Below are 14643 nucleotides of genomic sequence, written 5' to 3' on the forward strand. Positions count from 1 at the left end.
GGGCTGTATAGATTCATTGGTAAGATGCACTTTGAATTCCTTTGTCCAATTTAGAGGCCATTTGGTGGCTAAAGAGGAATACTGAGGTAGGTAACAAGTGAATGGCCATGGCTTAATAGGCCATCTGTGTGTAATGTGCAACACAATTAGCCCTGACAACCCCTCCATGGGTTGCCATTAGACTGGTGCCCAAGCCTGAGAGTGACTCTTCAGAGTCCTCCGTACAATGACCACTGCAGCCAGCACTCTGTGAGCCTTTCTCATTGTTATGTTTGTTTGGCTGATTTCTTCTTCTTCTTCTTTTTTTTTCAGCGCTAGCACCAAGGCCCCATGTTATTGAATTGCCAGGGTTGAGTGGGCCCCCTTTTCACTCGACCCTGGTCTTCGAAATGGACATTCTCTGCCCATTTTGGCCCTCAATATGAGTCATCTGGTTAGGCTCCCTGCAGTTTAAATAAAAACAGCACTTGTCAGCCAGGCCGACAAAATCAAGCCGTTGTTTTTAAAAGAGCTGCAGGGTTGATGAGGACACGCTTCGTGAAAGGTTGATCTGATGAGTCTGAGACACGTGCTGCCATTTTCCCATGTGTCTAATGGTCCAACAACAAGCAAACACATTAGCCATGTTGCATGCTGGTAGTGTTAAAAAATATATAAAATGCTAAGGCTTCTAATAATGACTGAAAACTAGTAAAAATCATGCTAACAGTAATATCATGTCCATGTTGACTTTAAAGAGATAGCACACATTCAAATGCTAAGGCTTCTCCTAATGAATGTTAGCCAGCCTAAGATCATGCTAACTCTTCACCTCCAGCAATAAGTTACTGTTAGCCACACTGACATTTTTAGATGAGCTAATCCTTTATACATGCAACTGCTGATCATGCTGTTGTTGTTCTTTCAGGCATGAAATTTACAGTTGTGTGCAAAAGTTTGGGTGCCCCAGTCAAATAACATATTTTGTTGACTGTCAAAGTGAAAGTTAACACATCCTATGCAGAGAACATGTCTCTGTACATTTTAATACACAATTGTTGTTTATTTGTTTATTTATTTAGGGGAAATAAAACATGAAATTATAACATAAAACAAAAACAAAAAGTATTGGGAACACCTCCTGTGTCTACACTCATTATCCATTTTATCAACTCCACTTACCATAGAAGTGCACTTTATATTTCTACAGACTGTAGTCCATCTGTTTCTCTGCATATTTTTTTACCTGCATTCTCTTTTACCTTGTTTTTTAATGGTTAGGACGCCCACAGAGCAGGTATTATTTGGGTGGTGTATCATTCTCAGCACTGCAGTGACACTGATGTGGTGGTGGTGTGTCAGTGTGTGTTGTGCTGGTACAAGTGGATCAGATACAGCAGGCCTGCTGGAGTTTTTGAATGGTGTCCACTCACTGTCCACTTTATTAGACACTCCTACCTTGTTGGTGCACTTTGTAGATGTGAAGTCAGAGACGGTAGCTCATCTGTTGCTACACAGTTTGTGTTAATCATCTTTTAGTCCTTCATCAGTGGCCACAGGATGCTGTTCATAGGACACTGTTGGCTGGATATATATATATATATTATACTGTTCTCATTCCAGCAGTGATGCTGTGGTGTTTAAATTTAATTAGGATCAGACAGATGAAAAAATCTAGCAAGAGTCATGGAGATATTTAGAGGGTTAGATTAATAAGGATGATATCTATCTATCTATCTATCTATCTATATATATATATATATATATATATATATATATATATATATATGGGATGGTATATATACCTGCTGTTGAAAAGGAAAACTGATTAACAATCAGATATTGTAATTAGTGCCGCTAATTATAACCGATAATGTAGTGCACTGACTTTACCAAGTGTTTTCACTACTGCTGGGCATTTCTATTCATTTCAACTTATTCAAATCCATGATCTTTTGTACAATGCACTTGGATTATGGTACCGCAGTGATTGGGCCCCTGATCCATGGTACTTGTTTTCGAACAGATCCTTCATAACCTGCCACACGAATTCCAGAGTCTTTACAGAAGTTGGTTTTTAATGCAGTGCACGGGCATTCAATATTGTTTTTTTTTCCCTTGCCCTTTCCAAACACAGATTTCTTGTTCTTGATAGACTATTCGCTCAAGAGTTTACGACCAAACTAACTCTTTGTCACTAGAATCCAATCACTGGCATTTTTACATAAGCTAGTCCTTTAAATGTCAGTATGACTGCATAATTGGGAACTTATCCTTAAGCTGTATTTACAAGCAGTATTAACACTTTAATACATCATCCTCTGCTTTGCATAGAGCGTTCTTCACTTCAGTAAAGGTCTTCACACAGCCTGTGGCACATGGAGAGCTGCCAGACTACTGATAACAAAACTGCATCGGTCAAAGGAAGTGGCTGGGTTTGGTTTCCCTGGATTGATTGATTGATAGCAGCATATACTCAAGGCAGCTGTTGCAACAAAAAAGTAAACATCAAAGAAAGCAATGGAGCAAACTCCCCCATTCAGCTCAGTCAACTGTTGAGGATAAGTTGAATAACAGCACCATACTGTCTGAATTCACCTAAAGACTTGTTTACCTTCAAGGAAGATATGATGGATTGGCCGTAAATGTAGATAGACCTGAATGTGTTGACTGATTTAAGATGAAAGAGCAGTATTACACAGAAACGTGGCCATGTTCATAGAAAAAAACAGGACTTGAGCCATTCAGTTTTCAGATTTGAATAATTTACTTAAAAAAAGTGTAAAAGACACAGATCTCTTCCCAGAGACAGATCTGTTTGATATTCAAAATGATGGTAGGTGTAACAAACCTGCCCCAAAGTATTTGTCCTTAGTATACATATGTCTTGGCAATTCACCCTTGGCTGTATTTGAATGAGGTGGGTATACTGTATATTAATATTTCCAAAAAAAAAGGAAAGAAAAAAAACATCATAGGAGTCATGTTGAATAGAAGAAATCAAACTGGCATGAAATGTACAGCTTTCAGAAATCTGAAAAAACACTGCTGAAAAGTGTATATACAAACATGCAAGGGAGTATACAAATTACAGGGCAAATTTTAGTGACCATGAATGAGCAACAGGCCTTTCAGATGGTTTAAACTTTTGACATCTTTTAAAAAAACTGGCTTGCAAATAATGCATATTAGTTAAATATACAATATGCTTTACGCTCAAATACACTGAATTAAATCTATTGCCTATTTCAAGTTTATTTTGCAGTAAAAGAGAACACTTCATAAATATATCTTTTCTGCATTGTTTAGTTATTAACTTAGCTCATTAAATTAAAAGGCAAGAAGACCAAAATGTAAATTAAAAAAAGGAAATATGCAACTTAATGCATTCATAAACTTTTATACTGTACTCTTAAAAGATTTTTTTGTTTGTTTGTGTAAACCCCTACCACAATATTCCCCATCTGTGGTGGCTAGAAAGAGATATGATATATATGTAATTATACAATGGGATATATATAATATATAAATATGGCATTTCAACATTTTCTGTTACAATTATTATCTTTAAAATTAGAGTTAACATTTCTGATCTCAAGGCTTTCAATTTGAATTTGGAAAAAAAGGCCTTGATGCATATTTTTGCAATTTTTTGCTTTCATTAATAAAAATAGCTCTCTGCAAAGTCAGCTTTACACTATGAACAAATACACTTTTCATTGTTTCGATTTCATTGTCAAATATTAGTTGGCAAGTTTATCTACAACCATAAAATTGACCCCTCAAAAAAAACAAAACAAAAAAAAGAAAGCTGAGGGAGTTGAAAGTGCCATTATTGACTGAGTCGCCGTCAGTGGAAGAAGTTCTTCGCCTTCTTTCTTCTACAAGCTGAGAGCGACACTCAGAGGAGTTCTGTACAATACATTACAAACATGTAAAAAAATGACGTTGTGGAGTAAAATCAGCCCACGCATGTGTTGTTTACACTTTCGGGGCTCAAATGCATCGTGGGCAGTTTGGAGTCTCTGAACTGCTCGGCTTCAGGCTTTGCATATCGGATTAGGCCATAGTGTAAGTGACTGTGTGACGTTTGGCGAGTCTTCAGAACAACTGCTGTGGCCGTATTAGAAGCATCTCAACTGACTCAATGGTACACCAGTTTATCAATGAATCAATGTACGCCACACTTGTGTAGGGACGTGCACAGAACAGCAAGACTGCTGATAGCAACCAGAGGCGTTCTGAGGTCATGGCTAAAGTTCTTTCATCATAGTGTTATTACATGTTGCACAGCTGTTACCCTCCTTTGAGGGGAATCCATTCAAATCTTGGAGCAGGTCAGCTAAAAAGAGAATTCAAAACTATGGCTGCCATTTGAAATGCAAATGTTGATCCAAAAGTGCAGGACTCCACGTTTCCATCCATTTCTCCAGGTTGGACCACATGGCATATGAACCTACCATATGGCTGAGAGTTAAAGGGTAGTGATTGTACTAGGCTTGTTTCAGAGATGGTCGAATGCAAACACAAGTTCCAACAAAACGATCACCGTCTTCCATGGAGAGTACAAGCTGTTTTTGTTTAACCATCACTTGAGCCAAAAGCCATGGATGGACATCCAAAAGGTCAGTCCAAAAAGGCAGTGCTGGAGACATTTCCCCCTTCGACCCTAGTGGCTGTGGCTGACGGAAAGCTACATTTGAGAAGGCGAGAGTACAGAGCACCTGTTTCAGCTGACAGGCCTCTCTCCACTAGTCCTATAAGATATTCAGGATGGCGTTGTACATCTGGATGAGGATGACCAAGTGCACAGGAAGGCAGGAGCGGCGGTCTTGGGTGGCAGGGTTGCATGTTAGCCAGGAGAGTGCATTGTATTGCTCCAGCACAAACCTGCACAGAAAAACCCCACTGTTAGTGTTAAACAGCCAAACACTTCCACAAAGAGATCCTCTTAGAAACTGTATTTCACTTTTGCCTGCCAATTCTGTATATATATATATATATATATATATATATATATATATATATATATATGTTCTATTGAGCTCTGATTATATACTGGTATACATAGATTATAGATTGGTTTGGCTCAGATAAATAAAAGTAATGACAACAGCACAGAAATGTAAAGCGTCTCCAGCTATAGGGATCAGTAATAGACCGATTTGTATCGTGGAGGCTGGAGCACATGGCGGATGCTGCTAACCTGAGCACATCTGAAGTGGTTTTGGAGTCCAGTGGATGTGGGCTCCTCTGAGAAGTCTTGCTGGAGACCAACTCATCTGTCTGAGCAATGGAGATATGGTGGTGTAGAGAGGCCTGGAAGAACAAAACACACAGAAAATCTTCAGTCACATTCTACAGCAATAAAACACCACACTGCAGTTCACTCACAAAAGCGGTTCTTTAAAGCTCCATCGATTGGAAGGTTCTCTGGGGAAACAAAAGCAGTTTTTCTACATTATCTCTCCAAAGAACCCTTTGTAGCACCTTCATTTTTAACAGTACATATATTTCACAACACACCACAGGCGAAATACATAGTAAACGCAGATTTATACCTCTGTATCTGTAAAACATGCACAGGTGAGCATACATGGGGAAGTGTCGAATGTACACAAAACAAAGACGAAACCTAGAAACAGCAATCTGTCTTGCATTGCAATTGAGAAACAACAGACAGAAGATGTAAAATACTGAATATGTGCTTAAAGAAGAGTTTTTTTATCACATTGTACTTTTATCGCATTGTACATTGTACTTGTAACCATTGTTTGATTCTATTTTCACATCCCAAGCCCAATGCTCCTGTATACAGCCCTACCTCCCCCAACAAACAAGTGCTGTATGTACACTGCCTCCTCTTTGAGCCTACAAAAGTACTTCTTTACTGAAAATGTCAGCCTTTAATTATAGAAAAAAATCTTCAGTTTGAAGGACAGAACTGAAATGGGTGCAGTGTTTAAAGGAAAACAACTTGAAATGGTTGTTTACCCTGCTGAAAAAAAACAGCTTAGACCAGCATAGAATTCATAAACTGGTTTACGCTGGTTTGGTGCTGGTTTGCTGGTCACCCTGCATGATTTGCTGCAGACCAGCATCCAAAACACAATGTATGCTATTTGCGCTGGTGATCAGTGTAACAGCTTCCATTGCTGCTGATCAGCACATCAGCATTTAAAACACAACATATGCTGGCTGGTCTTTCAAGCATTGTAGTGTTTAGTTTAAAGAGCATGTAAGCTAGCTAGCAAAATAACGAACCCAGCAAAACTTTGGTTAGTTTTGAAACTTCAACCAGATTAGCTGACAACTTCAGCTACCACTAGCATAGCATACTTGCTATCCAAACTATATCCTGACTAACAGTTTTAAGTTGTTTTGCCTCATTTGCTGCAGGTGGAACTTTGTTCTGTCCATCAGACTAAAGAGTTTTCTGTAATAAAAGCAATTGAAGCAATACCAACCATGACAATGCTAAAAGCTGCAAAAGAGTGGAACTGCAGTAAGGTTTTATAAAGGTTGGCTGTCCTAATTTAATTAGTTTTGTTGATTTTGTTGACGCGAGTCAATTGAGTCATTTAAGGGTTGAGTCACGAGTCAGCCAGCATACACAAGAGTGTGACTTAAGTCTGAACAAGCAACTTGAGTCCCCATCTCTGGTCATGACCATCAAGTTAAAGACGGTGCCATCTTTTCAACCATGTTATCTTAAAAACAAACAAAAACGCCAAAGGGTTCTTTGAGTGATACCATAGAAGAACCAATTTTTTGTTCCCCAAAACAGGAATGTCCAATCTTACCCACAAAAGGGCTGGTGTGGCTGCAGGCTTTCATTCCCAACAAGCAGGAGAACACCTGATTCTCTTGGTGTTGGTGTTAGTCTCCAAACAACTGATCATGTGTGATCCTGATTGGTTGGAATGAAAACCTTTAGCCACGCCAGCCTTTTGCGGGTAAAATTGGAAACCCCTGCCCTATAGAGAATTATGTAAACTTTTAAAGGTTTAAAGAAAACTTCACACATTGTAAAGTTTCTAGAGCAATTTAAGGGTTCTTCCAAGAACCTGGAGTTTCTTTGAACTTTTAAATTTCTTTGAAGGTTTTGTTTGAAAAAATGTTCAGTCTTCACACATCTCTCATTTACAAAAATGGTTATCCAAATAGCCATCCACAGAAAGTTTCCTTAAAGATCCAAAGTGGTTCTTCTTTGACATCACACAAAGAACCCTGGTTAGTCACATGAAATTTATGACTTATCATTGGCAATTTTTTCTCATGAACCAAAGATCCAGGGGCCAGGAAACAGGACTTCTGCGTCAACAAACCCAAAGTAAATCCCACTGAAATGAATAGGTGCTAATGTTAATGTTAACGCTAACTCTCTACAGATCCTGTAATACTTCCATGGTCTCTATGCAAACATGTCCATATGCATTTTTAAAGAAATATGGCATCTTCAAAGCTTTAAGGAGGGAAAAGGCCGTATTCGCAGAAGGTAAAGTTCAGTATAGTTTCTGATTCCTACTTTGTGGAACAGTGGGAACTGATTCAGTGCAAACCCCATCTCTGCATGTAAAAACAAATGTTTGTGTGGATGTTTGCGTAAGTATACATCAGCTTTAAGGAGTGGGAAAAAGTGCAGAGCAGTTGAAGATGGTTCTCAGTTCCTACCTTGAGGAACAGTGGGCACTGATTCTGCGCTTGAGGACAGGAGGCCCAAAACCAGTGAGGAAGCCCTTCAGCCTGGGCAGTGGAGACGTAGTAGCCTAGAGCTAGAGGCTGCTGCTTCAGCTCCTCAGGAGCCTCACGGGATAGCAACCGCTCTCCTTGACTCTGCAAACAGGGCATTACACACACCCACAGTTTACCCACATGACCACAGTATAGTAGCCACTAGGGACATAAAACTGTTTTGGTAACACTTCAGTTGAAGGTCCCTGCTTCTTTTAAGAGCTTCATAAAACATTTATAGCATACACATAGCTCAATTAAAAGTCACAGCTAGACAAAGAAAGTTTATCATCGCTGTCACATCAAAAACCTTGTAATTCATTTTTGTTTCAGTTGTGTTTTTGCGTCACCTGAAAAAGGCAGTTGCTCTTTACATCGTGTGAACATTCCACAAATAGAAGGCCAATAGAAATAGTCCAAAATTACTGGGAATAAAATCTTTATACATGAACATACACTGAATTTGAAAGGCCCATATCATGGAAAACCAAGCTTTTTTCTTAAAGACAGAGTTTGTAACATGTAAACATTGTTGAAGCAGCTGCTTTGAATTAATAGTTTTTGTGATGCCACATTTACATTTCTTGAATTACATTCACAGTCCACTCCATAATGTTTAGGACAAAGGCATAATTCTGTTTTTATTTATAAAGGATATGGAACAAATTACTAAACATGACTAATTACCATACATACCACTGCTACATCCCAAACATTATGGTGCCTTAAAATGGGGGAGGCAGAGTACTGAAGTACTGTAATTTCTACATGGTAAAAATAGAATGTATAAAAATACCACCTTCATTAAAATCTGAGAATGTGCCGTTTAACCACATGTTAATTGTTGGCATACAAATTTAAAACTGTGGTGATGCAAACAAAAACTATGCCTTTGTCCCAGACATCATGAAGGGAACTGTACATATTCAGCCTACATCTGTTTAGCTCCACCCTTTCACAATGAAACTGTGGGGAGTTTCAGCCTGGACTACTTTTTGAATGAGGCACAATACAGGGCAGCTAATCAGTGCAAATTTACATATCTCAGCCTTAAAGGTGCAACCTGTTTAATTATAAGGGGTAAATAGAGATTGGGAAATGGTCATGTAAAAATGAATTACAATGTTTTTTTGCTACATAAAACTACACAAATGTCATTACTGTTTTTTACAGAAATAATAAAAAAAAACACACTAGAAAAAAAATGTGCGATATGAGCCCTTTAAGAAGGTTAACATTCTCGAAACCCAAGGTTTCGTTACAACAGCGATGTTATGCAGACAACTATAAGCAATCATAAACGCCTATGCAGTACTTAGGAGTAAGTTATGAATGTTTTATAAAGTCCCTTAATGCTAACCCGTGTGTGCTGGAAGTGGGAGCCCACCCCCATCACAGAGGGGGACCCAGGGGACGGCACAGGCGAAGTGTTGGGGGAAGGGTGCAGTGTCCCCGTAAAAAACATCATATCATGCCCAATGTCATTCTCCAACTCATCCGGGAACGGCAGGCCAAACATGTCATCTGGAGGGGTGAGGAGAAGAGAGTGAGGCTTCCTAACAGCCAACGAGTCGATCTTGTTGAGGGTGCATAGCAACCTCTAGTGGTAGCATTATAGCATGTAAGTTGAACAGTAAGCAAAACAAAACATGTAGGCAGACCAGTGTACACTGAGCGATTTATAATATGGCTAATTAGACATGACTGTAGTAAGATTAGCATGATAATTAGATAATGTTAACATGGGCTATTAGAAAGCAAATGAACTTCTCCTCTAAAGGCCTAATCAGAATCATGTAGCTACAGGAATTCCAATACATCAACAGTATTCATCAATACTAACCAAAGAAATAAAATGTTATAGTGCTGCAGTCATATCAAAACTTCGGAACTCCAAAATCTCATTTGTAGTCATTTTTATACACTATTGAAAGCCTGTGAGATACACTATATGAGCATCTCATGACAAACAGACCAATAAAAATGATCCAAAATTGCTCAAAATAAAATTGTGTTAAATTAACACAAAAGCATTTGAGCTATGAAAAGCTTTTTCTTCTCCTGTTTCAAAAATACAAGCTTTTGTTATGAGAGCAACAATATACAGTACTGAGTAAAAGTCAGAGACCACTGTTTCATTTCATTTGAATTTCAGACAAAATGGCTATTAACTACAAGCTATACATTTTTTAGCTCAGAAAAAAAGCAGAAAACATATGTAACAGAAAATTACACAGATGCCTCAATGGTAAAAAATATCCATCTGTTTAGTATTTATCATGTTCACTCTTTGCCTTTACTACAACTTTCATTCTTTTCAGGAGACTTGATTCCAGTTTTTCAAAGAAATCTACAGGGATATTTTTCCAATGTTCAGTCTTAGAAGTTGGTTGTACTTTCTGCTTTTTATGATTCAAGTAATCCCAAACACACTCAGTGATGTTGAGGTCTGGACTCTGGGGTGGTCAGCCCATTGTTCTGAGACTTTGCTTGATTTGCAAATATTCTACTTTTGTGTCTATTCCCTTTTCTCAGTAACCCAAACCTATAGTGCTGAGATGTCATCTTACAATGGAAGGTTGGATAGAATAGTCTGTGGATTTTTTCACATCTTAAAGAATTGAGCTTGTTTTTCTGATTTTCTGATTATCTGATGGTGAAAAGTTTTGGTGGTCTTGCACAGTTGTTAGGGGTCCCATTTCCTCCGTCCCTAGTTTCGGAAACTCCTGTTTTTCACTTATTTTTTTACTTTGACTTCCCCTTTTCTCTATGCCAGGGGACTATCTTACATACCTGGAAAAATATCAAGAAATCCTGAAAAAATAAATAACTTGTACTTAATGTCTGTTTTGACTGGAAATGAAATAAATGGTCTCTGACATTTGTACAGTGCTGCATATGCTTCTGTTCGACTCTGTTTGTAAATCCAAAGTTAGAACTTTGAATTATCACACATTCAAATTTAATGTTCCGATGTTTTTCAGCCTAATCTCTATCTGCTACATCTGTTTTGTATGGCCGATTACCGAGGACGATAATTTTGACGCGTTTCCTTGACTCAAAACAAGCCTACAATAGAAGCCAATGAGAAACACTCAATTGGTGTCTATTATAAGTGTGTTTTGAGTAAATGGGTTTTCTGTTCTTTTCCAAGTAAAGGGAAATTATTGTCTGTGCTAATGGACCATGGCGAAAATACAGATTAGGCTGAAAAACACCAGAATATTCCTTAAAGGTCAGCAGTATTTAAAATTATAGGAAACTGCATGAGGGTCTTTCAGTACCAGGGTTGTCCTCGGTGGGGTAGGAACTGGGGGCCACCTGGGTGGTGGAAGAAGTGGGGAAGACGAGGATGTGGGTGCAGGAGGCGTCCTGTGGAGTGTTTAGCTGAGACGTCTGCAGGTTGAGCGCTGTGCTGCGGCCGAACACTGAGCCCATAGTCACAGCATCTGCAAACATACACACACAGAGTGTCATTCTCTGTGATTTCATAGTGAGAGATGACGAAAGACCTCATCCTTATCATTCACTCAACTGCTGCAGCTCTTACCTGGCATGACCACAAAGGACCCCTGTGGCTCCATGGAGACGAGGCAGGCACTGAGGATGGACGGCGAGTCAGCAGCTGAGATGCCGCACATGCGACACGCCTCGCGCAGCTGCCTACTGATCGAGTGCAGAGAGTGTTCACCCAGCAGGAGACTCCAGTCTGAGTCAGAGAGAGACAGTCAACTGTTATTTATATGCTTTCAATATATGGGGTTTGCCTGCTTTTTAGAAGGAAGAGCAAAAACAACTAATTTTCACAAATTTCCCTACATTTTTTTGCATAGATTTCATGGAATACAGTGTCAGAAACTTAATACAGGCATACACCAATTTTTCTTTACGTGTTATTTTGATATTTTAAATGAAATTAACACTTAAATCAGTCATTTCTCTGCAAATTTTAGTGCAGGATTTCTATTTATTTCCCAAGTTTAACATGTTGGGAAAATAGGCAAGATAAAATATAATATATGCTATATTTTTTGCACAGGCTATGGTTCAGGTTTTATTTTTTTTTTCACAATATGTCAAATTCAGCAAATAAACAGTAATTGTACATTAGAATGTGCAAAATTGAAAAGTTCAGATCAATGACATTCAGGCTAAGAGGAAAATTAACATTAGATTTTTCACCAAACTGTTCCTTAAAGTAGCCTGCATCTGTTGAACAGTAATGTGGTTAGACAGAAAGCACAAATAGCACAAATGACTCGCACCTTTCAGCTCCCCGTGACCTAATCGACCCAGACGGCCAATTACAATCCTCCAGGGCACTGCTGTCATTTGGATGATGCCAATGCACCACTCCCACAGCTTCTGCAGGCCTATTTTGCGTGGGGAGAACTTGGGACGCCGAGACCTGCAAAAAATAAATAAATAAAAAAAATAAAGATATAGTGTGTAACTCACTGACTATAATATAGTATAATATAATATAATATAATACAATACAATATAATATAATGAATATTAATAGAATAATTAATTTGAAATATTAAACTTTATATTTTTTTTTACACTTAAAACAGGGGCATTACCAGGCTTTCACATTTTTTTTTAACTCAAATGTTTTCGTTTTAAAAAGAAATCAAACGCACAAGTTTGGCTGCCCCTGGTCAAATGATGTGTTTTGTTGATTTTCTAAGTGAAAATAAGTTAAGAGGAAACTTTCCCAGTAATGTATCTGCTTCTGTTCACACAATAATTTCTTGGAAAAAACTGTATTATGTGTTGTGCTATCAATCGTCCCAGGATTTTGTTTCCAGCTCTTGTTCAAATGTAGCCACTTCTCAATTAATTACACCCTTAAAAAGGTTCATTAGTAGAGACAATGGTAATATATAGAACTCAAAGAACCATTTGAATGCATAAACGGATCTTTGCATGTTTAAATGATGGAAAACATATTGTTTAAAGAACCGTGTTTTAAAAATGGGTCTGTATAGCATCAAAAAAGATTCTGCTATTGTTACAAGTCTTTTTTTGGTACTATAGAACCCACAGTTGAATTCTTGTGTAAAGCAAGTAATCTCTGACCAGACGTGGTCAGTGCTAGCTCCCACCTGTTGGGGACGTCTATGTTGATAATGCAGGTCTCCAGGAGCTCCCCCTGCTGGTCAGTGCAGGACACCAGGATCCAGCGCTGGTCGTGGGACAGGCAGTAGCCAACAAAGAGTATGTTGTACCGGGCAGGAGCCTCCGAGCACACTTCTCCTGCCTCCTGCAGCTTACTACGCGTAGGGCCCAGGATGAAGGGGGGAGAATACACTTGCATAGAGCTGGGGTTCTGCCAAAGACACAGACAATAAAGTTCAGTCACACTGACAGTGATGTGAACAGAATACACTCAGTGCTCACACTTCTTTAATATTGCATGTAACAGCACAGTGCACACTTTAAATACATTAAAGGAATGCCCTTGCATTTTCCGAATCCCAGGGGGCACAACCATCTAAACTGCAACACAAAATAACTTAGCCAGTGAAATCATCTTAAATTTAGTCAGTATACCTAAGTATTACTCATTTTAAGATAAGAATATTCTAAGACTATTTAACTTATTTCTAGACATTTATTTACTTAATTACATTTTATTATGTGACATTATCTCACTATACTGGCAGACAATTTTGTTTGCTTCAAGAAATAACATAGAAGTAATGAGTAATGAATAAACTTGGAATGCATTAATTTTTATTCATTATTCCAACACTGAATCTATGGCGTAAACAGAGCACAATGGGGTAAAATAGACAAATTCTTAACAAAGAATCACAGCTTAACTGGGCTTACCACAGGATATACTGATCGGGTAAGATGCGCTTTAAATGGCATTTGTTATGAGGCAATTTTTTTTTCATAGAAATGCATTTTTTTCCTCAAATGGCAATTTAAAGCACATCTTTAAAGGCAAACTGGACCTGTGAGAAAATCGCTACTTTTAAACGGAACACATTAGCCTGACGAAGTCCTTAGTTAATGTAAGAAACTGGACCGAACCAAGACGTTTACACGTGATATATATAAAGGACTAATCCTTTTATGGTCTCTTTTGCATGACCACCAGCAAAGTCTTAACTACTATGTGAAACATTTCCTTCATTACGTATTTAACTGAACCATGTTCATTACACAGTTATATCTTAGACTAGTAGTCTTTGTCAGACTAATATCGAACCATATGTGTGCACGCAAATGTAGTTGTTGACAGCATATTGCCAACGTAAGGGTGATCATCTTTGCTCACCTCTGGGCTCTTGAGCAGAAAGTCGATGGTGGCAGCCGGGCCGAAACCAGTAAGAGATTTGATCTGCGTCTGCGTGGGCAGCCGTCGTCTGCACTGCGAGTGGGCGGAGAAAGCCAGAGAGCGCAAGTGCTGCAGGTAGAGAGGACTCTCTCCACTGGCCGGCTGCAACAGGTACTGACACGGCACCACCTGACCCAAAACAATTCATGGATGTATAAAGAATACCTAAATACTACATCATATACATTAACATTTGTTGCTGTCATAAGAAACCTCCTCATTATTTTATATTTTTTTTTATGTTCTTAACATACTTTGAAAATGCTAGCAACTGTTCACATAAAAACTGTAAAAATTTAATGACAAATGAGCCAATAGTTAAGAATGTCACTGGAAAAATCTGTACCTTGGTAAATGAAATCATCTTAAATCTAAATCTAGTAGGTATATCTAATTCTCATTTTTGAGATTGTTGTAAGAATGTACTAAGATTAATTTAATTATTTCTAAACATTTTTACTTGTTAAGGGAAAAAGACCATTATTCTTGTTTCCAGCATATTTTTTTAAAAAAAAGGAAAATGATCTGCCAATTTGGTGGTTTAAAATGACTTAAAACACATAAAAAATGTCTAG

The 14643-nt window shown here is 38.3% G+C and overlaps 1 protein-coding gene across 5 annotated transcripts in view; it reads right to left on the bottom strand.

Annotated features, from left to right (window-relative positions):
* Positions 1–2727: 2727 nt before the first annotated feature.
* LOC118814539 (mediator of RNA polymerase II transcription subunit 13-like) overlaps positions 2728–14643 on the bottom strand; it is a 142327-nt gene continuing 130411 nt past the window's right edge. For all 5 annotated transcript variants that reach the window (XM_036580181.1, XM_036580180.1, XM_036580178.1 and 2 more), the window contains exons 23-31: positions 14009–14197; positions 12825–13048; positions 11979–12121; positions 11264–11422; positions 10998–11162; positions 9074–9237; positions 7654–7815; positions 5186–5298; positions 2728–4869 (exon numbers count right to left, since the gene is read on the bottom strand). In XM_036580181.1, the coding sequence (XP_036436074.1) occupies positions 4737–4869; positions 5186–5298; positions 7654–7815; positions 9074–9237; positions 10998–11162; positions 11264–11422; positions 11979–12121; positions 12825–13048; positions 14009–14197 (1452 nt within the window). In that variant the 3' untranslated portion in view covers positions 2728–4736. The remainder of the gene's footprint in view (positions 4870–5185; positions 5299–7653; positions 7816–9073; positions 9238–10997; positions 11163–11263; positions 11423–11978; positions 12122–12824; positions 13049–14008; positions 14198–14643) is intronic.

This window comes from Colossoma macropomum, unplaced genomic scaffold, assembly GCF_904425465.1.
Source record: "Colossoma macropomum unplaced genomic scaffold, Colossoma_macropomum, whole genome shotgun sequence".
Classification (NCBI taxonomy): domain Eukaryota; kingdom Metazoa; phylum Chordata; class Actinopteri; order Characiformes; family Serrasalmidae; genus Colossoma; species Colossoma macropomum.